Source organism: Gorilla gorilla, chromosome 8 (genome assembly GCF_029281585.2).
Source record: "Gorilla gorilla gorilla isolate KB3781 chromosome 8, NHGRI_mGorGor1-v2.1_pri, whole genome shotgun sequence".
Lineage (NCBI taxonomy): Eukaryota > Metazoa > Chordata > Mammalia > Primates > Hominidae > Gorilla > Gorilla gorilla.
Window position 1 is genome coordinate 104,337,845 of NC_073232.2, and position 21,349 is coordinate 104,359,193.

At 39.9% G+C, this 21,349-nt stretch overlaps 2 protein-coding genes across 5 annotated transcripts in view; one reads left to right on the top strand and one right to left on the bottom strand.

The window, feature by feature from the left end:
• Window positions 1-21,349, top strand: part of BTAF1 (B-TFIID TATA-box binding protein associated factor 1) — a 109,410-nt gene that overhangs the window by 75,381 nt on the left and 12,680 nt on the right. For all 3 annotated transcript variants that reach the window (XM_019035330.4, XM_019035331.4, XM_019035332.4), the window contains 8 exons: window positions 11,724-11,876; window positions 12,442-12,563; window positions 12,654-12,821; window positions 14,681-14,758; window positions 14,894-15,023; window positions 17,378-17,519; window positions 17,609-17,739; window positions 20,048-20,173. In XM_019035330.4, coding sequence (XP_018890875.1) covers window positions 11,724-11,876; window positions 12,442-12,563; window positions 12,654-12,821; window positions 14,681-14,758; window positions 14,894-15,023; window positions 17,378-17,519; window positions 17,609-17,739; window positions 20,048-20,173 — 1,050 coding nt within the window. The remainder of the gene's footprint in view (window positions 1-11,723; window positions 11,877-12,441; window positions 12,564-12,653; window positions 12,822-14,680; window positions 14,759-14,893; window positions 15,024-17,377; window positions 17,520-17,608; window positions 17,740-20,047; window positions 20,174-21,349) is intronic.
• On the bottom strand, window positions 7,278-9,897 carry LOC115936014 (transmembrane protein 80). 2 transcript variants are annotated; one of them, XM_055352486.2, is made up of 3 exons: window positions 9,852-9,897; window positions 8,530-8,600; window positions 7,625-7,685 (listed from the first exon to the last, which is right to left on the bottom strand). In XM_055352486.2, the coding sequence occupies exons 1-3, from the start codon at window positions 9,888-9,890 to the stop codon at window positions 7,625-7,627; spliced, it is 171 nt and encodes a 56-aa protein (XP_055208461.1). In that variant the 5' UTR covers window positions 9,891-9,897. The 2 variants fall into 2 exon arrangements, with proteins under 2 accessions (XP_030871240.1, XP_055208461.1); XM_031015380.2 differs by having other exon boundaries at window positions 7,278-8,600.

Sequence of the window (21,349 nt, forward strand, 5' to 3'; positions counted from 1 at the left end):
GACAAAGTGAGACTTCCTTTCAAAAAAAAAAAAAAATTAAGTTATTATGAATAATGCTGCTCTGCATTTATAAGTCTTTGCATGGATGTGTGTTTTTATTTGTTTTGAGTAAATACTTAAGAATGAAATGCTGGGTCATATGGTAAGTTTAATTTTTTTTTATAAAACTGCCTTATTGTTTTCCAAAGTAACTGTATCATTTGACATTCCTACCAGCAAAATAATGAGTTATAAATAGGATAGCCTCTTTGAAAAACAGTTTGGTTATATCTGGTAAAATTGAAGCTACCCAGCCTAATGACCTGAAAAATTCATCCTACATGTACACCTAGAGAATTCAACACATTTTCAAGAATTTTTTTTTTTGAGACGGAGTTTTGCTCTTGTTGCAACCAGGCTGGAGTGCAATGGCGTGACCTCGGCTCACTGCAACCTCTGCCTCCCGGGTTCAAGCGATTCTCCTGCCTCAGCCTCCCTAGTAGCTGGGATTACAGGCATGCGCCACCGCGCCCTGCTAATTTTGTATTTTTAGTAGAGATGGGGTTTCTCCTTTTTGATCAGGCTGGTCTAAACTCCCAACCTCAGGTGATCCTCCCGCCTTGGCCTCCCAAAGTGCTGGGATTACAGACGTGAGCCGCCACACCTGGCGAAGAATATAACATCATTTATAGTAGTCTGAAACTGAAAATCACCCACGTAATCATGGATAGTAGATATGTAAATTGTGTACTGTTACACTGCAAGAAGACAAACCACAGACACATACAGTAATATTCATAAATCTTTAACATAGGATTCCTTTTTTATTAAATTCAAAAACAGGCAAAAGAAACGATGATAAAGGTATAAAGAAAAATAAAGAAATTACCATAAAAGTCAGTGAAATGATTACCTCTTGAGGAAAGGAGAGAGAAGGTTATGATTGGGAAGGAGCATATGGGATCTTCTAGGGTGACTGCAGGGGTATTTTTCTTGATCTGGTTGTACAGATGTTTGTTTTATAATTTACTAAACTGTTTCTTAGATTATTTCTCTACATGTATATTTTACCTCACACTAAAAAAAATTGTGAAAAAAAATTACCACTGCAACAACAAAGATACTAGACCACAGTATCAAAATACCTAGGTGTCATTTCCAGAATTGTTTTCATCCTCTGCTTCCTAGATTTTAACTCAGATTCTTTTAACTCCGAGATCTTCATCCCACCTTTAAACCAAATGGGTTGTACTTAGTCTCCTTGGCCCTTTCTTAGCTTTGGAATAAGTGAGCAGTGGGAAGCTATTATGTGTTCTTTAAACAAAGGAGATGATGACCGCAGTTTTTGTTTGTTTTTAAGGAAAATTAGTCTAACAGCTGAAAGTAGTATTTTAGGAAAATCAGTTTAATAGCCACTTGAATATGGATTAGAATTGAAAGTGCACCAAAATAGAGCTCACGTCCACTGTAAGGTGATAAAGGGTCTAAACTCTAATGCTTAGCAGTAGTCTTTTGGGGTTTTCTTGGTTGTTTTTTGTTTATTTGTTTGTTTGTTTTTGAGTTGGAGTTTTGCTCTTGTCACCCAGGCTGGAGTGCAATGGTGTGATCTTGGCTCCTGCAACCTTTGCCTCCTGGGTTCAAGCAATTCTCATGCCTCAGCCTCCCTAGTAGCTGGGATTACAGGTGCTGGCCACCATGCTAATTTTTTGTATTTTTAGTAGAGACAGGGTTTCACCATGTTGGCCAGGCTGGTCTCGAACTCCTGACCTTAGGTGATCCGCCCGCCTCAGCCTCTCAAAGTGCTGGGATTACAGGCATGAGCCACCCGGTTTGTTTGTTCTTAAGGAAAAATAACAGTACTTGATAACAGATTGACAAAAGAGATTTTGAACTTTAGGTATTGAGAAAAGATTAGTAAGACTCACTTTGATAGTTGTGAAAATTACTAGAACATGATACAGATTTTGCTTCTGGCCATGATGGAAAAACAGGCAACAGATTTATCCTCCTACCTTAACTAGAAAACCAGACAAAATGTACCAAACAGTGGTTTTCAGGCATTGGACAACAGGCAGCACTGGATAGTGAACCATGAGAGAAACGAAACAAATGAAGTGCCCTAGCTTATTGTCTGGAGCCATAGCACAGAGAAGGGAAACCCAAAGAGAGCCCAGTAGTCTTGCTGAGCTGAAGAGTTAAGACAGAATTAGCAAAACAGAGTACCTGAAGGTAGGTACTGCACAGACAGGAGGTAGCTGCACAGAGAGAAAGCTCCAGAGGTCCACAGGGGGGTTCTCCCAAGCCTTTGGCTGAGTATTCATCTGCATGTACTGTGACATCTTTGAGACTGGGGAAAGAATCACTGTGGAAAGGAGTAGGTGGAGCAATTTCCAGACCTCACACAGGGCTGGGAATAGTTTGTATTTCCACTAAGCAGAGTAAGAGTAACAAGACCTTCTACCATACTGAGCATCAAGTCCTTAGAAGCATATTGCCTCAGTAATAGGGCCAAGTTAGCCCTTGACAAAAGGCTGATTTGGATCTTCCTTGATAAAGCTTAAAAGCAAGCCTTAACGGGTTCTAATTAATTTCAACTAAACTAAATAGTTCCCAGAAAAAAAGCCTCAACATATTTAAAGGAATAATTTTTTAAAAAATGCAGCACCCAACAACATAAAACTTCAGATGTTTGACATTCACCAAAAAATTACCACGCCCAAAAATATGTCCAGTAACTGGGGGAAAATACAGTCAACAGAAACAGTCCCTGAAGAGACCCAGATAATAGATAAGGACATTGAAATATACTCCAAGGCTGAGTGCAGTAGCTCACCTCTGTAACACCAGCACTTTGGGAGGCCAAGGCAGGTGGATTCCTTGAGCTTAGGAGTTCGAAACCACCCTGGACAACATGGTGAAACCCTGTCTCAAAAAAAAAAAAAAAATATATATATATATATATACACACACACACACACACACACTCCATATATTCAAGGTAGAGGAGGAAAGCATGAGTGTGATGAAGAGCACAATGAAAAATATAAGAATGACCCAAATTGAACTTCTAGAGATGAAAAATGCAGTTATAAATAAAAACACACTGGATTGCATTAATAGCAGGTTAGACACTGTGGAAGAAAATATTAGTGAATTTGAAGATACATAGCAATAGAAACAAGAATGATGTCGTTTAAGTTCATTCCTGTTCCTCTTTATTTTGATTCTCTCTGTTAAGTCTTCATAGAAAAAATCATCTACTTTTCTGAAATGCATGTTGTCAAAGAATCTTGGAATATCAACCAGTGATTTTTATAGAGGCTCTAATTCCCTGCACTGTTAGTAACTTTTGCTGATTTTTATGGACATTGGAGTGAGAAGGACACTCACGAGGGGTTGCTGGCACTGAACCAATATTCGTAACACTTGGGTTTAGGGTTTCATTGTTAGGGAATGGACCTAGTTATATGGCCCTGTGTCTTGTCATTTCTTAAAATTTCCATGAGGATAAATATATGAAGATTTTGGTATTTGTAAAGCATTGTGCAGAAAGACTTTATTTTAATGATTATCATTATGTTGTTAGACGTTCTATCTAAAATGTTAGTTTTTCTCTTAGCAGATAAAGTTAATTCCAAAACCTTTGAAAATAGACTCAATCTACATACCTCACTGCCCTAATGCTATTTTTAGTGTTGTGTGGAATATATATTTTAATTAGATTTAATTGAAATTCTGTTTCCAGAATTTTAAATTTCTTAAGTTGAGAGACATCATAGGACAGTAGTTCTCAAATTTTTTGATCTCATTACTTTTTTAGTCTTTCATTTTTTATTAATAAAAAAAATGTGGCCGAGCATGGTGGCTCACGCCTGTAATCCCAGCACTTTGGGAGGCCGAGGTGGGCGGATCACGAGGTCAGGAGTTCAAGACCAGCCTGACCAACTGGTGAAACACCATCTCTACTAAAAATACAAAAGTTAGCTGAGCATGGTGGCACGCACCTGTAATCCCAGCTACTCAGGAGGCTGAGGCAGGAGAATCGCTTGAACCTGGGAGGCGGAGGTTGCAGTGAGCTGAGATGGGGCCACTGCACTCCAGCTTGGGCAACAGAGTGAGACTCCGTCTCAAAAAAAAAAAAAAAAAAGTTACGGCGTCCAACATGATGTTTTGAAACATATCAGACCAATTAATATATCTTAGTTCATACAGTCATCATTTTTTTGGTGAAAACCCATTTAATTAAGTTTTAATCTTTTAGCAGCTTTCAAGTGTACATTATCATTAACTGTAGTCACCATGCTGTACAGATCTACAGAATGTATTCATTCTATGTAAACTTTGTACCCTTTAACCAACATCTATGCATTTCCCCTCAGTCCTCTCCCTTCCACACACTAAGCACCTAGTAACCACTATTCTACTCTGCTTCCATGAGTTTGACATTTTAGATTTCCACATATAAGTGAGATCATATATTTGTCTTTCTGTGCCTGGCTTGTTTCCTTTAGCATAATGTCATCCAGGTTTATTCATGTTGTCACAAATGACAAAATTTCCTTCTTAGAGGCTGAATAGTATCCAGTTATATATAGATACACTACAGTTTCTTTATCCATTCATCACATAGACAAACGCTTGGGTTGATTCCAAATCTCAGCTATTGTGAATAATGCTGCAATGAACACAGAAGTACAGATATCTCTTCAGTGTACTGATTTCATTTCCTTTGGATATATAACCAAAAGTGGGATTGCTAGATTGTATGGTAGTTTTATTTTTAATTTTTTTAGTAACATCCATACTGTTTTCCATAATGCTGTACTAATTTACATTCCCACCAACAATACGCAAGGGTTCCTGTTTCTCCACATCTTCCTCCACACGTTTTGTCTTTTTAATAATAGCTATTCTAACAGTTGTGAGGTAATATCTCATACCAGTTTTAATTTGTGTTTCCCTGATGATTTATGTTGAGCATTTTTTCATTTATCTGCTGGCCATTTTTTTTTTTTTTTTTAAGAAATACCTATTCAGGTCCTCTGCCCATTTTTACATCTTATTTTCTTTCTGTTGAGTTGAGTTCCTTTTATATTTTAGATACTAACCTCTTATCAAGATTTATGGTTCGCAAATAATTTTTCCTATTCTGTTGGTTGTCTCTTCAGTCCGTTGATTGTCTCCTGTGCTATGCAGAAAGCTTTTTAGTTTGATGCGGTCCTGTTTGTCTATATATGTTGAGTATCCTTTATCTGAAATGCTTGTGACTAGAAGTATTTAAGATTTCAGATTTTTGAATGTTTGCATTATACTTACAGTTGAGCATCCCTAATCTGAAAATCTGAAATCTGAAATGCACCAATGAGCATTTCCTTCATTTGTCATGCTGGAAATAACAATGTTTTAGATATTTGGATTTGGGATGCTCAACCTATGTTTTGATTTTGGGTTTTTGTTTTTGAGAAAAGGTCTCACTCTGTTGCCCAGGCTGGAGTACAGTTGTATGATCATGGCTTACTGCAGCCTCGACCTCCTGGGCTCAAGTGATCTTTCCACCCCAGCCTCCCAAGTAGGTGGGACTACAGGTGTGTGCCACCATGCCCAGCTAACTTTATTTTGTGTAGAGATGGGATCTCCCTCTGTTTACCCCGGGCTGGTCTTAAACTCCTGGGCTCAAGCAGTCCTCCTGCCTCAATCTCCCAAAGTGCTGGGATTACAGGGGTGAACCACCATGACTGGCCTGTATTTTGATTTTGTTTCCTGTGCTTTTGGAGTCATATCCAAAAAATTTGTCCAGACCAGTGTCAAAAAGGCTTTTTTCTTATTTTTTTCCAGTAATTTTAGAGTTTCCAGTCTTACATTTAATTTTTTGATCGTGACCTGAGTTTTGAACTTGGTGTAAGATACAAAGGTCCAGTTTCATTCTTCTGCATGTGAATATCCAGTTTTCCCAACACCATTTATTGAAGAGACTGTCCTTTCCCCTTGTGTGTTCTTTTGTCAAAGATTAACTGTAAATGCATGCATTTATTTCTAGGCTCTCTAGTTTGTTCCATTGGTCTTTGTCTGTTTTTATGCCAAGATTATACTGTTTTGATTACTGTACCTTTGTAGTATATTTTGAAATCAGGTAGCGTGATCCCTCCAGCTTTGTTCCTTTTGCTCAAGATTGCTTTGGCTATCTGGGGTTTTTGTGGTTCCACATGAGTTTTTTTTGTTTTTGTTTTTGTTTTTATAGAAAGCTTATTCAGAGGGATAATAGAGAACCATATGAGTTTTAGGATTGCTTTTTCTATTTCTGTAAAAAATGCCACTGGAATTTTGGGGATTAGGGATCCTCAATGCAATTTAGGGATTGCATCACATCTATAGATAGTTTTGGGTAGTATGGACATTTTAACAATATTAGTTCTTCCAGTCCAAGAACATTTATTTTCCATATTTATGTCCATTTATTTGTGTCCCCAGCAGTTTCTTTCATTAATGTTCTATAGCTTTCAGTGTATAGATCTTTCACCTCCTTACATTTATTCCTATTTTATTTTTTTGTTGCTATTGTAAATGGGATTGTTTTCTTGATTTCTTTTTTCACATAGATTGTTGTGTCAGGACCTTGTTCCACTCTTAAAAATTGAAGACACCAAAGAGCTGTTGTTTATTATATTTTCTGTAATAGATACTAAAACTGGGAAATTTTTAAATAATTCATTTAAATAACAAATCTACATGTTAACATAATTATCTTTTTTGATGAAAATAACTTGTCTAAAACAATGTGTTAGTGAGAAGAGTGACATTGCTTTATACTGTTGCAAATCTTTTTTATGTCTGGTTTATGTTTTTGTTTTTTGGGTTTTTTTTTTTTCCCCTTGAAACAGGGTTTCACTCTGTCACCCAGGCTGGAGGACAGCAGCACAATCACAGCTCACTGCAGCCTCAGCCTCTCCTGGACTCAAGCGATCCTCCTGCCTTAACCTCCCAAGAAGCTGGGACTACAGTCCCATGTCACCACACCTGGCTATTTTTTAAAATTTTTTGTAGAGGTGGGGTCTTGCTATGTTACCCAGGCTGGTCTCAAACTCCTGGGCTCAATCCTCCACCACACCCGGCCAGTATTTCTGGTTTAATGGTAGATAACTGGATTCTCATGTTTGCTTGGCTGTTCAGTCTGTTGCAATATGTTGTTTTGGCTCAGGGATATATAAAGCAAGTCCAGCCTCACCGAGATAGTTAGAAAAGGGAGCAATATTTTGACAGCCTTCTCAAATAATTGTGGATATTATTTCTTTTTTTTTTTTTTTCTAGATATTTGGGTGTAATTATTCCAAACATAGAAAACACACAATAGAATCAAGTGAAGGGAAAGCTACTATAACAGCTTAGATACTTTTTAAGGAGAACTTATAGTAAATCTGGGAATGGGAAAAAAAAACACAGAGCTAGAATTTGTTTAGCACTCAGTGCAAAAGGCAAAAGTTGATAAAACTGGAGTGGACGGAGGCTCAGAATGTGGGCCCCTCAGCTGCTCTCTCTCCTGCAGTCCCATCCCCGGCCTTAGCCCTGACCTCTCCTCCGAAGCCCCTGAAGGGAGAAGTGTGGCTAAGATGGAAATTGCTAGGCAGCAGAGCTGTTGGCTTGTTTGCATTTATTGCTTTAGGAACCCACAGTCCACTCTTGCACCGGGCCTGCCTGCCTGTGAGGCAGAGCTGGGGTTGCTCAGAGCACAAGGCCTACCCCATCCTGTGTCTCCAGCCCGACTTGGAAACACAGGTGGGGCCTGGCCACGGAGTAAACTGGGATCTCAGAACACAAATTAGGACCACTGGGGAACTAGGGGGTGATGGGGGATGCAGTGAGATGAGGCCTCTGTTCTGAAGGGCTCTGTCCTCCCTCGGCCCTGGGGGCCCATGGGGGTCTGTGGAGGCCTGGCTGCTAAAGCCAGACCCCACTGACAGGGCTGAGTGTGCGCTCCTGGGACTCATCTTGAAGGCAGTTCTGTCTGGTCCCTACCCTCCCCGCAGCTGTTCCCGACACCAGGGCCTCCAGCAGTTTGTTCTGCCCTGGCTCCTGCTCCCAGTCCTGCCAGAACAGATGGAACTATCCAAAACCATCTATGGCCAGTCACTAGGAAAAGTGCCCTTCCTGTCCAGGAATGGGGAGGTGAGAGCTGGGGGACTGGTCAGGCCCAGGAGGAGGGCTCCAGTGTGGGGTATCCTGGGTGTCCGTAGCTACCTGGTGAAGGCCGCGATGGCAACCACCTGCAGGACGGCCTCCAGGCCGTGAAGGGCCAGGAGCGTGGCACTGAGGGCCCAGTCCGCCCACAACACTAGGGTCTGCCAAAGCAGGAAGTGGGCAGAGAGGAGGGCGGTGCCAGCCGTGAGGGCCAGGCTGGCGGCCAGCGGCCTCTCAGCCTCTGTCAGGTTGCCCCTGGTGCCCAGGTATAACCGAACTGCTTCCAGAATCCCCATCAGAAACAGCAGAGCAAGATCGAGGACCAGGTAGCGGTGAGGATAGCTGAACACCTGACTTTTATACGTGATCATCAGGAGCGTGGCGAGGAAATACAGGGCATAGTACGTTCCGCTGAGATAAAACAGCATTTGAAGGGGAACTGAAGAGAGCTGGTGAGTGGTTAAGGATCCTCAAGCTCAACAGGCTTGGGAGCAGCCTCCCAGGTGGCTGAACAAGAGGGGCTGGTTCTGTCATCTGTTTGGTGGCCACAGACACCAAGGGACCATGGGGTCTTGGCAATGGCTCACTGTCTATCTGAGGCTTCTGTCACTATGCTGGCTGCCAATGTGGTCCCGTGAGCTGACAAGGCCTTTGTGGGACCCCCTCCATGCCACAACAATGCGGTCTGTGCACCGCAGCCCCTGCCCTCCTGACTGTGGACAGGACTGGTCAGGGGACAGCCTCCACACACTGGCACTCCCAGTGATGTCACCCTGCCTCTGGCCCCAGTTATGAGTTAGAGAGAAAAAATAACTTTGTCATTTTCTTTTTTTTTTTTTTGAGATAGAGTCTTGCTCTGTTGCCCAGACTGGACACTGTGCAGTGGCACAATCTTGGCTCACTGCAACCTCCACCTCCTGGGTTCAAGTGATTCTTCTGCCTCAGCCTCCCGAGTAACCGGGACTACAGGTGTGCACCACCATGCCCAGCTAATTTTTTGTATTTTTAGTAGGGACAGGGTTTCACCATGTTGGCCAGGCTGGTCTGAAACTCCTGGTGTCAAGTGATCTGTCCACCTCAGCCTCCCAGAGTGCCGGGATTACAGGCATGAGCCACTGCGCCCGGCCACTTTTTTCATTTTCTTCAGAGGAAATATATTTCTGTTTGGGGGACTTAAGTATCTAGTAGCCATTTCCTGAGCTGTGTACATTTCCTATTTGTTTATGCTAACATGAGTCTATGGGGCCAGGCACAGTGGCTCCCACCTGATGCCAGAGCTTCAGGAGGCCGAGGCTGCAGTGAGCTGTGATTGCCACACTCCAGCCTGGATGAGAGGAAGGCTCTGTCCTTAAAAAAACATAAACAAACAAAAATAAAATAAAATGAATCTAGGGACAAAGTGAGGGATTTCCATCTTCCTGCCACTAGTGGCCGAGACAGAGGCAGGTGGCCATCCCCTTGGGAGCCGGCAGTGTGACGTGCTTAGCCACTTTGTGCAGGGCTGAGCAGGTAGGGGATTGAGCCAGCACAACTGATCCGAGGAAGTTTCATCAACTCTCTAAATCTGTCAAGGAACACCCCCCTCTCCAAAGTGGAATTACTAGACAGAACTTAGGGAAAACGGGTGAGGCCGAGTGCTCTCTGTGCAGCAGCAATTCGGGCCTCTGGGTGCCGTCCTGGAGGGGCACGCAGCAGGATACCACTGTGGAGGATCCTCTCCCTCGCCGCGGGGCCGCCATCTTACCCCGGATATTATTTCATCTGATAGCATACCAGAACTCAAAAAGAGAAAGTTTGTTAAGTGTTATGTGCAATATAGAATCTAAATCCTATCAATGAATGTTTCATACTCTCTTACATTGAAATTCATTGGTTGTCTTACACTTTTGTGATCATGGTATCTCCCCTGCCAGGTAAGTATGTCTTATACTTTTGAATGGATCTTTTATTACCCATACATGTTTTGTAACATTATGCATCAGTCATTTGGAAAATATTGGTTCATTGAGTTACGTAAATCTTCCACAGGTGGACACAATTCATTATATAATATTTTAAAAATCATGTTTATTATCAACAGCAGAAAATTGTTTTTATTGGAAACTGTCAGCTTCTCTTGAAAATATGAATTTTATCAGTGACAACAAGTTAATGTCAGTTGTTTTCCTTGAAGTGACAGGTTCATTTTTGAGAAAATGTCAGCCAAATACCAAAGTCAGAATACCCACAGTTTATCAGTCCTTTCAGTAAAATGTTGTTCCATTAAAAAATGGCTATGTTAATATACTTTCTTTCTCCTGGGCACAGTTTGTCTAAAGAAAAGTAATAATTATTTTCTGGTGTTTCCAAGTTTAATACCCATAAATCTTTATTTTAAGAATATGAAACATCAACCACCAACAGAACATACAGTTGAGTACATCCAGGATGGATATATAATATAAACACTACTGAGTTTGTCAGGGAAATTCTTGGAGTATTAAAGACTTCATATTTGGGGGTTTTTTTTTAAATGGCTAGTTCAGCTCCTCAATAGATTGTACTTTGATAAGCAGCAGAATTCACAATTTTTTTCTCACAGAATGTTAAAAAAGACATGCATTAAAGGGTTGAGATTTATTAAAATCGATCATTTTTACTGCTTTATCAAGGTATTTTTTGTCTTTTTTTTTTTTTTTTTTTTTGAGATGGAGTCTCACTATGTCACCCAGGCTGGAGTGCCGTGGCACAATCTCAGCTCACTGCAACGTCTACCTCCCAGGTTCAAGCGATTCTCCTGCCAGCCTGGGGTAGCTGGGACTACAGGCGCACACCACCACGCCCAGCTAATTTTTGTATTTTTAGTAGAGAGACGGGGTTTCACCATGTTGCCAGGCTGGTCTTGAACTCCTGACCTCAAGTGAGCCGCCTGCCTCAGCCTCCTGCAGTCCTGGGGCTGGGATTACTGGTGTGAGCCACCACGCCTGGCTTATCAAGGACATTTTTAAGTAACACTGGCTATTTGAAAAAATGCTAATGTATAGTTCTAAGAAATATGACTACTAGCACGTTTTGGTGCCATTGCCTTGATTCTTTCAGAGGTACAGGCAGTTTTCTCCATGGTAACTTTTGCAACATCTACGCAAATATCAACATGGTGATTAAAAGCAAATAATGTTTTTCTTTTATTATGAAATAGTTGAAAAGGTCTTAGAGATCCATAGGGGTCGCGCAGACCACATTTTGAGAACTAATACCCTAGGGTATCAGAACACTAAAATTGAGAAGTGCCAGTAATAGCATTTAATTCAAAATTAAACTATGCAACTTTATATGCCTCTTTATCAAATAATGCATAGTGTGGGAAAATGAAGTTGTAGATTATGGTCTTTCAGATATTCCGTATGTATTTACTAGTAGTCTAATTGTAGCACCTTTAATGCTTGTCAGTTTCTTTAACCTGATTTGTCTTCAAGTCTTTGTACAATTTTCAGAATTCTTTTTTCTGTGTGTTTGTTTTGTTGTGTTTATTTGATCTAAGAATGAAAACTGTGAGTACGTAGTTTTTAATAACTTTAAAAAAATCATTTTAGGCAGGCATTCCAGACCCTCCAAACATGTCAGCAGAATTAATCCAATTGAAAGCCAAGGAGCGACACTTTTTGGAGCAATTGTTAGATGGGAAAAAATTGGAAAATTATAAAATTCCAGTACCAATCAATGCTGAACTCAGAAAATATCAGCAGGTAAGTTTTATACAATAGTGAGTTTTCCTTTCAAATGAACCTTGAAGCGTTGTGGGTTTGTGGGGGGGGGGGGGTGGCTTTTGTTTCTTTTTTGAGACAGAGTCTTGCTCTGTTGCCCAGGCTGGGGTGCAGTGGCCGAATCATGGTTCACTGCAGCCTCAAACTCCTGGACTCAGGCCATCTTCCCACCTCAGCCTCCCAAGTAGCTGGGACTATACATGTGCACCACTATGGCCAGCTATTTTTTTTTTTTTTTTTTTTGGTAGAGGCAGGGTTCTCATTTTGTTGCCCACGCTGGTCTTGAACTCCTGGCTTCAAGTGATCCTCCCACCTTGGCCCCCCCAAAGTGCTGGGATTAGAGATGTGAGCCACCATACCTGGTCTTAAAGCATTTTGTAAAATCGATTTAGTAAAATCTTGTGTTTAGTGTCTTATACCCATTTATTTCTCTTTTGCATATAGAAATATTTTTGTTTTGTGCAAACATGTTGTTTATAAGAAAATGTTTTTATAAGAAAAAATAAATTTATGATGTATTCACATTTATGATTTTTCTCTCTAACAGGATGGTGTGAACTGGTTAGCATTTCTTAATAAGTATAAACTTCATGGAATTCTGTGTGATGACATGGGTTTAGGAAAAACTTTACAGTCCATCTGCATTCTAGCAGGAGATCATTGTCATAGGTAATTTAAGATGTTATTTTAAAATAAGGTTTCCAGATTTGGAGAAATGTAAACAAGCTGGTTAATTTATTGTGTTTTGCTATTGTAAAGGGCCCAGGAATATGCAAGATCAAAATTAGCAGAATGTATGCCACTTCCTTCCTTAGTGGTTTGTCCGCCAACATTAACAGGCCATTGGGTGGATGAAGTAGGTAAATTTTGCTCTAGAGAATATCTCAATCCATTGCATTACACTGGACCTCCCACTGAAAGAATAAGGTAAGAGGTGTATGACAATAACAAAATATTTCATCTGTTGTCGTAATTAAGATAAGGAACAGTAACATTTATTAAAGTGAATTCTAATTAGCTCTTTTGGTTGTATGACATAGAAACTTCACTTATGAAAAGTGAATGTACTTTGGGAAGATATAATCAGTGAGGCTCATCAAAATTGAGGAATTTTAACCATTGTACAATAAGTTGAGCTTTCCTAGAGCTGGGGAACTATCAGGAACCAAAGCCATTTTGTATGCCCCTTTTGGGAGTCTGTGACCATAGCATCTTTTTGGTGCTTCTGTTTTATTCTCATTTTCTACCCACTTTCCTGAGAGCTCTCCTTTGAGCCATGTGCAGGGGAACATGCCTGTAGTCCTACCTGTTCAGGAGGCTGAGGCAGGAGGATCGCTTTAGCCCAGGAGTTCAAGGCCAGCCTGGGCAACATACTGAGTTCCCCTCTCTTAAATAAAAAAGACTTCCCCTTTGCTTTGTTCCCTTTCCTTCCCTCTCCCCAGAAGTACTTTTGTTCCACTATGGCTGCTTTAGCTGCCGCTGCAGTCATGGCTGCACTAAATTGTAGCGTTGTTTCAGCTTTACCCCTTCCCTATTAACTAATATATCTCTTATGTTCCTAACTGTAAATTTTTTCAAGTGGAAGCTCATTGATTTCAGCTCATTGATTTTTTAAAGGTTGGATAGTCATAGTTGCAGATTAGTCCGTAGATTTGCTGTACTCCTGTGTTAATAATAGCAAATATTATTATTAAATAATGTTGTTATTAAAATTTTTAGTTTTTATCTTGAGCACTTACTGGCCAGGCACTATTCTAAGCAGCTTTTCTTTTATGTAAAATTGTGTATTATGTATAGAAGGAGCAGGACTGAAAAAAAACTAAACAAAAAATTGTGCATTATGTATTCTCACAGTCACTTTATGAGGTAGGAATACTGTTGTTCCAATTTGCAAATAAGGAGTCTAAGGCATGGGGTCTGGGTCCAAGGTCACTCAGCTAATTAAGTGGACAGAGTGAGGCTTTGAATACAGTCAGCTCAAAAACTTGCACTCTTGAGCAGTTTACTATAGTGCCTCTTTGATAGAATTCGTTCATTTGTAAGTGATAGAAATTCAACTCAATTCTCAGTTTCAATATTCAGTTCTCAATATTCAATTCTGTTAGCTTAAGCAAACAGAAAATTCATTAATTCACTAACTTGAGAATTTCAGGGGCAGATTGTTGCTTCAGGCCCATCTAGATTACTCTCATTCACTCTTCCTCCCCTTACATAACTTATTGTTACTATTGGGCTTCAGTCTACAGTTGGTAGATAAGATGACAATGGGCAGTCTCTGGCCCATATTCTCTTAGCTTGGCAACTGTAGTAAACAGATCTTCCCTCTCTCTCATGAATATATCAGTACTGGAGATGACTGACTGGCCTTGTTTGGGTCATGCTCCCAAAACAATGTGGTTAGGGGATTAAATATTGTGAATAGCTTAACCTGGTTCAGATGCTTCATTTCCTTGGTGATTATGGGGACACATGATTGGTAGTTCCCCCGCATCACCTAGAACATCATGGAGTGATAAAGGAATAGTGCCCCTAAGGAAGAGATGTTGGCAAATAAAGTTGAAATGTCCACCATATTTTCAGTCTGATGTTCATCTCTTTTCTAATCAGACTGAGTAGGGCAACACAGCCAGATCATCAGAAGAGTAGCCCTTCAGGGTCATGTATGTAGAGTAAGCAGAAGGGAATGCTGGGCTTAGTAGGCAGATTGAAAGCACTTTATACAAATGGTAGCTATTAAGAACTTTTCAGGTTCTCTGTTTTCTAATTTTATTCATTTCTAAATAAAGGTTACAGCACCAAGTAAAAAGGCACAATCTAATAGTGGCTTCATATGATGTTGTGAGGAATGACATAGATTTCTTTAGGTAAGAATTAAAATTTTTTTTAGAAAAATTGATATCAAATTTGAAGACTCTTAATATTTTCCCACTTTAAAGATTCTTCATATAGTTCCTGACATACAGCAAAAGTTGTAAAATTTTCTATTTATTCTCCCTTAGAAATATTAAATTTAACTACTGCATTCTTGATGAAGGCCATGTCATCAAAAATGGAAAAACAAAGTTGTCAAAAGCAGTAAAACAACTGACTGCTAATTATAGGATTATTCTTTCTGGAACACCAATCCAGGTAATTATTTATTATTCTTTTTTTAAATTATTTTTATTTTTATTTTTCATGTTTGCCAGGTGGAGGGTAGGCTTGGTATTTGGCAGTGAATTAAAGATTTTTTATTGTTGTTATAGTAGTGATAATTTTCCAGTATGTAATTATTGCCTGTTTAATGGTTCATTGGTAAACAAACCAGGTTTTAAAAGTCATTTTTAAAATGTAATTTTAGACTATATAAATAGAAATCTTGTGTCAAAAGTATGAAAGACATAAAAATCAGACTCTACTCCACGCTGGCCATTCTCCTTCCGTAGTAGTACACTGCAATCTGATTTAGCATTGAAAAGCTAGAGCTGAGTCAGAGGTGAATCTTCATATAGTAGAAGTGTGAATACCTGATGTCAGGAGGAAATTGAAGGCAAGCGATTGTAGAAGTTTATTTTGTAAAAGGAAGGAGATAGGTATGTATGTATCTTTAGATACTTTTGAGAAATTATCTTGTCCTCCAGAAGAATTGGTTGCAAATGTTCACATCTAGCTTGGATAGCAAACTTTGGTGGGAAGACCTTGAATCATTCTCAGTAGAGAAGTAGACACCATGTGACCTCTAAGATTCCTTCCAACTTTAAAAACTGATGATTCTTTATGTACTTACCTACTCTTTCTCTCTCTCTCTCCCCCTCCTTCCCTCCCTCCCTCCGTCCCCTCCCCCTTCCCCTCCCCCTCCCCTCCCCCTCCCCCTACCTTCCCCTACCTCCCCTCCCCCTTCCCCCTCCCCTTCCCTCCCCTCCCCCTCCCCTTCCCTCCTCTCCCCCTCCCTCCCCTCCCCCCCTCCCCTCCCCTTCTCCCCTCCCCTGCTCTCCTCCCCTCCCCTCCTCCCCTCCCCTGCTCTCCTCCCCTCCCCTCCTCGCCTCCCCCTCTATCCCCTCTCCCCTCCCCTCCCCCCTCCCCTCCCCCCTCCCCTCCCCTCCCCTTCCGTCCCAGGGCCTCACTGTCACCCAGGCTGGAGTGCAATGGTGTGATTTCAGCTCACTGCAACCTCCACCTCCTGGGCTCAAGCAATCCTCCCACCTCAGCCTCCCAAGTAGCTGGGGCCACAAGTGTTAGTGTTCTGTTCATTAAGTAAACACTGCAGATTTTAATAAACGCAAGAGATAATTACAAGCCTCTCTAAATTTATCAAAAGTTTAAAAATGTAAGGCTGGGCACGGTGGCTCATGCCTGTAATCTCAGCACATTGGGAGGTTGAGGCGGGTGGATCACTTGAGGTCAGGAGTTTGAGACCAGCCTGGCCAACGTGGCAAAACCCCATCTCTACTAAAAATACAAAAATTAGCCAGGCATGGTGATGCACGCCTGTACTCCCAGCTACTCAGGAGGCTGAGGCAAGAGAATCACTTGAACCTGTGAGGTGGTGGTTGCAGTGAGCCATGATCATGCCATTGCACTGCAGCCTGGGTGACAGAGTGAGACTCCGTCTCAAAAAAAAAAAAAGCTTAAAAATATAATTAAAAGGGAAAAAAGCCTCTTTAGGCTGAATTATCAAGATTTATTGTGCTTCAATTTGAAGTTATATGGAAACATCATAGTAATTTAAAAGTATGTTATTGCTTTTACTTGGTTCAGACATCAGAAGAAGTTCTTTGGTTTTTAGTTGTTTGCTTTTTAAAGTCCCTTTCTTTTCCTCTTCCTTACAAAAGCCATGGTGGCCCAGAGTCAGGGGGCAGAGGCCCTGAGTAGGATTAGAAGGGTGTCCAAATGAGAGGATAGCCACTGAGCAGGGTGAGGAGGGATTCTTAAAGGGGGAGGTGGGTAAAAGGGTACCTTAGGACCTGCACCTATCAGGAAAGCGTCTGAAATGAAAAACTGCTGGTTTCTTTTTCTTTTTTTCCATGAAACTTCGATGGTAGAATTGGAAAGAATCTGTGTCTTTGCATTGTGGCCCATAAATACTGAGTGGGCTTGACTTATAACCAAATTCTAATAGGTTTTTGTTGTTGTTGATGATGAAATGGTGATATTGGCCACATTCCTTAAATCTTGCTGTTGAGTGTCAAAATAATCAGAAAGTTATCTTTCTGCTCTTCTATTTACTACTTCATAAATGCCAACAGTAAATTATAACACTGTGGACCAAGGCTTATTCTAGGGAAGGAGACTTGAGGGTTTTCCCCAGATAGGATAGAATATTTTCTCCAAGGATACTGACCTGAATTTTATACACTAAAATAAAGACTTACACCATATGTCTAAAAATATAGGGATAATCTCTCATCTATATGATTATAATAATGGGCTTTCATTAATGTTACATTTTTTAGTTGTAAGGAAATAATCCCAGTACAAAAGATAATTGGTGTTCCTGTTTACAGAACAACGTTTTGGAGCTGTGGTCATTATTTGATTTCCTCATGCCAGGATTTTTGGGTACTGAACGCCAGTTTGCTGCTCGATATGGTAAACCTATATTAGCAAGTAGGGATGCTCGAAGCTCCAGTCGAGAGCAAGAAGCAGGTATGAAAGAGATATAATTATAACCCTGTGTAAGTGAATATAATTTATTCTTAACTTTTTTGAAGCCATTTTCTCTTAACTATTAACAGGTGTTCTTGCTATGGATGCACTGCACCGCCAAGTACTACCATTTCTTTTGAGAAGAATGAAGGAAGATGTTTTGCAGGATCTTCCACCTAAAATTATTCAAGACTATTATTGTACTCTTAGTCCTCTCCAGGTTAGGAATCTCTTGTTTATCATTGTTAGTGGTATGTTTATTAGCAGATTGTTTTGTATGAGCCACAAAACTATTGAATAAAGGGGCTTAGCCTTTGGCTTTATCAGATGCAGATAAAGCCTAAATGATGTGGATATAAGTTTGAGTGTATGCATTTTGAATATAGCATTAAAACAAAATTCAGTATCATAGTTGCTTTTTAAGTTTTTTTTTTTTAAGAGACAGGGTCTTACTCTGTCACCCAAGCTGGAGTGCAGGAGCACAGTCATGGCTCACTGCAGCCTCGACCTCTGGGTTCAAGTGATTCTCCAGCCTCAGTCCCCCAAGTAGCTGGGACTGCAGGAACATATCAGCACGCCCGGCTAATTTTTTAAGTTTTGTAGAGACTGGGTCTTGCTGTGTTGCCCAGGCTGGTCTCAAACTCCCAGGGTCAAGCAGTCCTCCCACCTTGGCCTTCCAAAGTGCTGGGATTATAGGTGTGAGCCACCGTCCCAGCCTACAGTTGCTTTCTTTTGTGTCTAGTTAATTGAAAAGATTGCAAGGTATTAAATTGCTAAGGAAATAAGCCAGTGTTTATAAAGGCCAAAAATCTGCTTCTGAATGTTGTCATGCTGTCCTCACAACATTATAGGTATTATTAATCCCCATTTTTGCAAATAAAGTGACATTCAGAAAAGTTACGTGGCTTGGCTACGGTCATAGAGCTAATACACAATTGTGCAGTGCTAATGGCATGGGTGATTTCTCAGAAACGCATCATTAGGTGATTTTGTCATTGTGCAAACATCATAGAGTGTACTTACACACACCTAGATGGTATAGCCAATTGTTCCAAGGCTACAAACCTGTACAGCATGTTACTGTACTGAGTACTGTAGGCAGTTGCAACACAATTGTATTTGTATATCTAAGCATAGAAAAGGTATGGTAAAAACACAGTATTGTATCTTATGGGATGACCATTTTATATGTAGTCCATTGTTGACCTCAGTGTCCTTGTGCAGTGCATGACTATGTATCAGAGCTGAGTTTTAAACCTTGGTCAGTGGGACCTCACTCATTCCCTTTGAAGTATTATTTCATTACCTAAAAATGTTCAAAATAAATTTTTCCTTCTGCACAGTTCTGATTTTGTACATAAAGACCATTATTAAAGGAATTTATTGTGAGCCTTTCCTTGTACTTTTCTAAGAACTAAATGGAAACTGTTCCTTGTCTTAGTAAGACATGGCCTGTGGGTCAGAATTTTCTCTTTGAAAATTTTTTTATGTTCTAGGTTTGTATGTGTCAGTCTATCTTACTATTAGGATTTGATTCACTACGGTCAAATGAATAAGAGATATACATACCCAGAAACTTACTTTTCCCCGTTCCATTGTATAGATGGTTAACCTGTTAGCAGGTATTCATCTATTCAACTTGGGCAGGATAAGAAGTTGAGAGTTCTTTGATTCTTCTGTACTATCTGCCTCATCTCTCAGGTCCCTCTTCCTTCATTTGCAAAAATTAATATTTCTTGAATATTTTTGAAGTAATGAAATGAAGACTTCTTAAAGTAGGTACAATAAGGAAAAGATGTCATGTGAAAAAAATCTGTGGTGATTTACTGGTTGTGGTGCTGTAACATAAGCATAAAATGCATTTAAGTAATCAATCTAGACAAAGCGAGCTCCAAAGAGAAATGGCATCTTGGCTTTGTTTATTTAGCATTCACAGATTTTTTATTCTCTGATTTCTGTCCTTTAGCTCTCTAGATTTTCTTTTCTTTCACATTATTTTAGCTTGTACAAGATAGGAACCCAGACCCCAGCGTAGTACTTTAAAACTTGACATATGTTCCCCTTTTAGGCTAGCAGTAACATTCTTGTAAAATTTGGTGTCTTGAAACATACATACAGGGTCTTGATCATGTAACTTCATTTAAGGAAGATTTTTCTCATTTACTTCTAAGAGTTTCTTTTTTTCTTTTTTAAGACTCAATTTTTATAAGATTTTCTTTTACTGGTAATGTATTTATTTTCCTGAACAGCAGAAAAATTGAGTCTTGGACTATTTGACTTGTATTTTTCATATTTTAGCAGCCGAACTTAATGTGTTCATACTTGTTTTCTAAATGTAATTTTAAAGGAATTTACCAAGATGGAGTGGATAACCTGTAATTCCTATAGTGAATTAGAGATATCACAATTTGTTTTCATTAATGAGGGCTGATTTAAATTACTGCTGTTATTGGCCTTTGCTGGTTATGTGTTTTGAACAATTGAAAATAAATATACTTAAAGCTTCTCCCATGGGGGCCATTTTACAGGTTCAGCTCTATGAAGATTTTGCTAAGTCTCGTGCCAAGTGTGATGTTGATGAAACAGTTTCTTCAGCTACACTTTCTGAAGAAACTGAAAAACCAAAGCTTAAAGCTACAGGCCACGTATTCCAGGTATAGATTACATTCTACTTTTTTTTTTTTTTTGAGATGGAATTTCACTCTGTCATCTAGGCTAGAGTGTAGTGCCATGATCTTGGCTCACTGCAGCCTCTGCCTCCTGGGTTCAAGCTATCATGCCTCAGACTCCTGAGTAGCTGGGAGTAGAGGTGTGCGCTACCATGCCTGGATAATTTTCGTATTTCTAGTAGAGATGGAGTTTCGCTATGTTGGCCAGGTTGATCTCAAACTCCTGACCTCAAGTGATCCACCTGTCTTGGCCTCCTAAAGTGCTAGGATTCAGGCATGAGCCACCACGCCTGGCCCATCCCACTTTTTAAATGTTGAAGAATGATTTTTAATGAGGCACTTTTTATATGGAATAATAAAATACGGATCTGTGTATATTTGTTTCAATATTATGTATACATTCTTGAAAATAAGTTAAAATACCTATTTAATATTATCTTAGCACTTTAATATTAAAATTAAATGTATAAAATGCAATATATGTTTGTATATTACATGAAAAGAAGGGCTTTAGAATAGAGAATCTTTTGCTTTTTTATTCAAAAAATATTAGAACACCTACTACATGGCAGTAATTTTTCAAAGCTCTGGGGTTACTTAAAACAGCAGATAAAACGGACTCCTTCTCTTGTAGAGATGAAAAATACTTAGGTATATATTATGTGTAAGACAAAGCCGATAATGTGGTTATAGTGTATCAGAGTCCAGGGTAGGTTGTGGTTTCTTAATCGAGGGGCTAGGGACTGCCTTACTGAGAAGGTGACATTTGAGCAAAGATCTGAAGGAGGATTAAGTCATGCAGGTGTATGGGGGGAAGTGATTCCAGGCAGAGGATACAGAAAGTACAAAAGTCTCAAGTCAGATCATGCCTCATATGCTTGAGAGAATAGCAAAAAGAGGTGGCAAGTGTCACTTTATCTTTCCCTCTTGAATAGTCCACCACAGAAAACCTCCTGCCAATAGATTAAGTACTGTAGCATTTTTAAAGATAGAAGAAGGAAAAGGTAGTTGTGAAGATCTAGTTTTTTTTTTTTTTTTTTTTTTTTTAAGAGAAGCGGTCATGTTTTGTTGCCCAGGCTGGAGTGGTGGGATCATAGCTTACTGCAACCTCAAATTCCAGGGCTCAAGCGATCCTCAGCCTCAGCTTCCTAAGTAGGTAGG